We start from the raw sequence: 3,144 nt of genomic DNA on the forward strand, positions 1-3,144 counted from the left end.
CATTGGCTTCCATAAATTGGCCTCTGTGGGCCCCAAGGGCCTGCATACCCATGGAGTAGTACCTTTTGCAGTGTATGTACTCCGGCTCCTTGAGTACATACAATTATGGCCCCAGTGCAGTGGGGAAACCCCATTCTCGCCAAGCCAGCAGTTACTTCGGGGATATTGTTTATGCCCCCATCTTTAGATAAACCACACACCTGACGGCCTCAGAAACCTCAGCCACCAATTTACCTTCGAGTCGACTTTCCAACCCCAAACTGGTTAGCAATCTACTTTTGAACAGGAATGGCTTCCCTCACGTATGTGTCGTAGTGCTGAAGGGTCCGGGCAAGCTGCTAACAAAGCTTCAGAAATGTAGCTTTCTTCATGAGCAAGTTCTGGTCATGCCAGGTCTGCATGACAAGGGAGTTCCACCAGTATGTGCTCGTGGCCTGCTCCAAAAGCACCGGTCTACACAGGAGGCATCAGCGGCTCTCCCGAGAGCCATGAGCAGCATCAGCCAGTTTGAGTCTCCCAGGTCTGTATCACCCTTATCCTCCTCCAACAGGTGCCTTCTTCTGGAGGTCAGAAAATGCCCCCGAAACGTCCACCAGCGCCTCAGAGAAGCTCTACCCATTGCCTGAAACACGAGGGAAAGCACAAGCAAAACAAGTGCTTCAAACGCTGACTCCTCCCTGTTGCTGGTTCCGGCTGCTGGGTGCATGCAGACTCAAAAGACAACTTGGCCCGATGCCTTGGCAGGCTGCGATAGCTTCTGGTGAAGTGCCGCGGGATGGACAACCCACAGGGCACCACAAACAAAAGACTAGAACATCTACCTGCTGTGGAGGGTGCTAGGAAACCTGGCACAGGCTGGTTTGGCTTAGGTCTGCGTAGTGCAGCGTAGATTCCTGAGCACTGGTGTGAGGCCAGGGTCCAGAAATTCTAAACCTAGGCTTAATATTCAGTGTGGACACTCAAGCCTAGGTTTACACCCACCGAGCCTACGGATTCAAGTCCCACAGACACTAGGCTTACATTGCAGTATAGGCACACCCTTACACCCCTTCTACCCATTGCAAGATGACATATAGTACAACAATGGGAAGACCAGTACAATCTTCCCAGATATAAAGTTATGGAGGTTTTGGGAACCCAGGAATCAAGGAGAAAGAAAATATTTGAACCAGCTAATTCCACCCACAGGGATCTGAGGCCAGTGCCAAGTAAAATGTGGCATTTTCCCAAATCAGAGAGAACAGAGAAATAGATGAAACATGTATCCGAAATCTCAAATGTCACCATGTGGAGTGTAGAGTGCAAGACAGTCGGGTTTCCAATTAAGCAAGTATCAGCTTTAGCCATGAATGGGAATGTCATCATCCCAAAACGTAGTATGTCCTCACAGTCCCCAAAGCAGTTCCCACTGGCATGAGCAAGGGCCCTACTCGATGTAAACTTTCTTGCTCATTAAGCCAGATGGATTCCTTCACAGATCAGTGGCACCATCTGAATTCATTTGAGCAACATATATTAACTGATGACTTTTCTCAGGGCCTCCTTCACCGCTTTATTTCGCAGGCTGTAGATGAGGGGGTTGAGCATGGGAGTCAGGACTGTGTAGAAGACAGAGAACACTTTGTTCAGGGCTTTCAGTGTATTGGTTTTTGGTAGCAGATACACAGTCATTAGGGTCCCATAGAAAACTGTAACCACAATGAGGTGAGAGGAGCAGGTGGAAAAGGCCTTTTTCCTCCCGGTGGTGGAAGGGATTCTCAGGATAGTAGCAATGATACAAACATAGGATGTCACAGTTAATAGAAATGGGCAAGGCGAGTCTAGGGATGCAAGAATGAAACTAACCAGTGTGATCATGCTGGTGTCACTGCAGGAGAGTTTCAGCATTGGAGAAAAATCACAAAAGAAATGGTCAATTTCATTGGGGCCACAGAATGTTAATTGTGACATAAAACACATAATTATTACACAACTTAGAAATCCGCTTATCCAAGACCCTGCTGTTAGCTGGAGGCACAACCTGCCGTTCATCAGGGCTGCATAACGCAGGGGTTTGCATATCGCTAAATACCGATCATAAGACATCGCTGCTAGGAGATAGCATTCTGTAGCTGCCAGAGAACCAAAGCAAGACAACTGTGCAAAACAGCCACTGACAGAAATGGTTCTGTCTCCAGTCAGGAGACGGGCCAGCATCCTGGGCAGGATGGTGGAGGTGTAGCAGGTCTCCAAGAAGGACAAGTTCCCCAGGAAGAAGTACATGGGGGTGTGAAGGTGCTGATCAGCCACAACTAGCGCTATGATGAGGATGTTCCCGGACATGGTCACAATGTAGATCACTAGGAAAACCAGGAAGAGAAGGATCTGCAGTTCAGGGAGATTCCTGAATCCCAGGAGGATAAATTCTGTGATGACCGTTCGATTGTCCTCTTCTGCTTTCCCTATGAGGTGCATCTAGGTACAAATAAAAATACTAAAACTCAGAGATAGGACTTTCAAAAAGACAAACTTCCCATCAACTTAAGCAAATGCAGAAGGACAGATATCCAGAGGCATTTAGGTACCCAATGTTGCAGATAGGCGCCTAGTGGGATTTTGAAAAGTACTTAGGCAACCAAGGTGCCTTAAGGTCAGATTTTTAAAGCTATTTAGGTGCTGCGGGACTCAGCATCGCAATGCCCAAGCCTAAATCGCATTTTCCCAGATTTAGGCACCGAGGAGTCTACAGTCTCTTGACAGCCAAAGGGATTTAGACTCCTCCATGCCTATATCCTTTTGAAAATGGAATTTAGGCTTCTCAATCAGTTAGGCATTGTTGCAACACTGAGCTCAGCAACCCCTAAATAGCTTTAAAAATCGGGGCCTGAGGGCTTTGCTGAGTCAGGACCTTAATTCAAGATATGCAGAGCCACAAAGGGTCTGCTGTTCCTCAAAGGATGCTAGCCACTGGGATGTTTTACCCCACACTAAAAATGGTCAGCGGAGCTAAGAGAGAGTAAAGGAATGGCTTTAAAATTAATGATCTTGCAGCCTTTTCTGACATGAATAAATCCACAAGGTGTAATTCTTATCTCACAAACTGTTTTTTGCAATATTAACTTGTGCCAGAGATCCTCCCATTTTACAGCTGCCCAGGTGAGGTCA

The 3,144-nt window shown here is 47.2% G+C and overlaps 1 protein-coding gene across 1 annotated transcript; it reads right to left on the reverse strand.

The window, feature by feature from the left end:
• Nucleotides 1-1,515: 1,515 nt before the first annotated feature.
• Nucleotides 1,516-2,454, reverse strand: LOC128848176 (olfactory receptor 11L1-like). The gene has a single exon (XM_054047990.1). It carries the CDS (start codon nucleotides 2,452-2,454, stop codon nucleotides 1,516-1,518), a length of 939 nt encoding a protein of 312 aa, XP_053903965.1.
• Between the last annotated feature and the right edge of the window lie 690 nt (nucleotides 2,455-3,144).

This window comes from Malaclemys terrapin, chromosome 13 (assembly GCF_027887155.1).
Source record: "Malaclemys terrapin pileata isolate rMalTer1 chromosome 13, rMalTer1.hap1, whole genome shotgun sequence".
NCBI lineage: Eukaryota > Metazoa > Chordata > Testudines > Emydidae > Malaclemys > Malaclemys terrapin.

What these genes read in the sequence shown, in the direction of transcription:
- LOC128848176 (XM_054047990.1), bottom strand. Translation starts at nt 2,454, where the DNA reads ATGCACCTCATAGGGAAAGCAGAAGAGGACAATCGAACGGTCATCACA.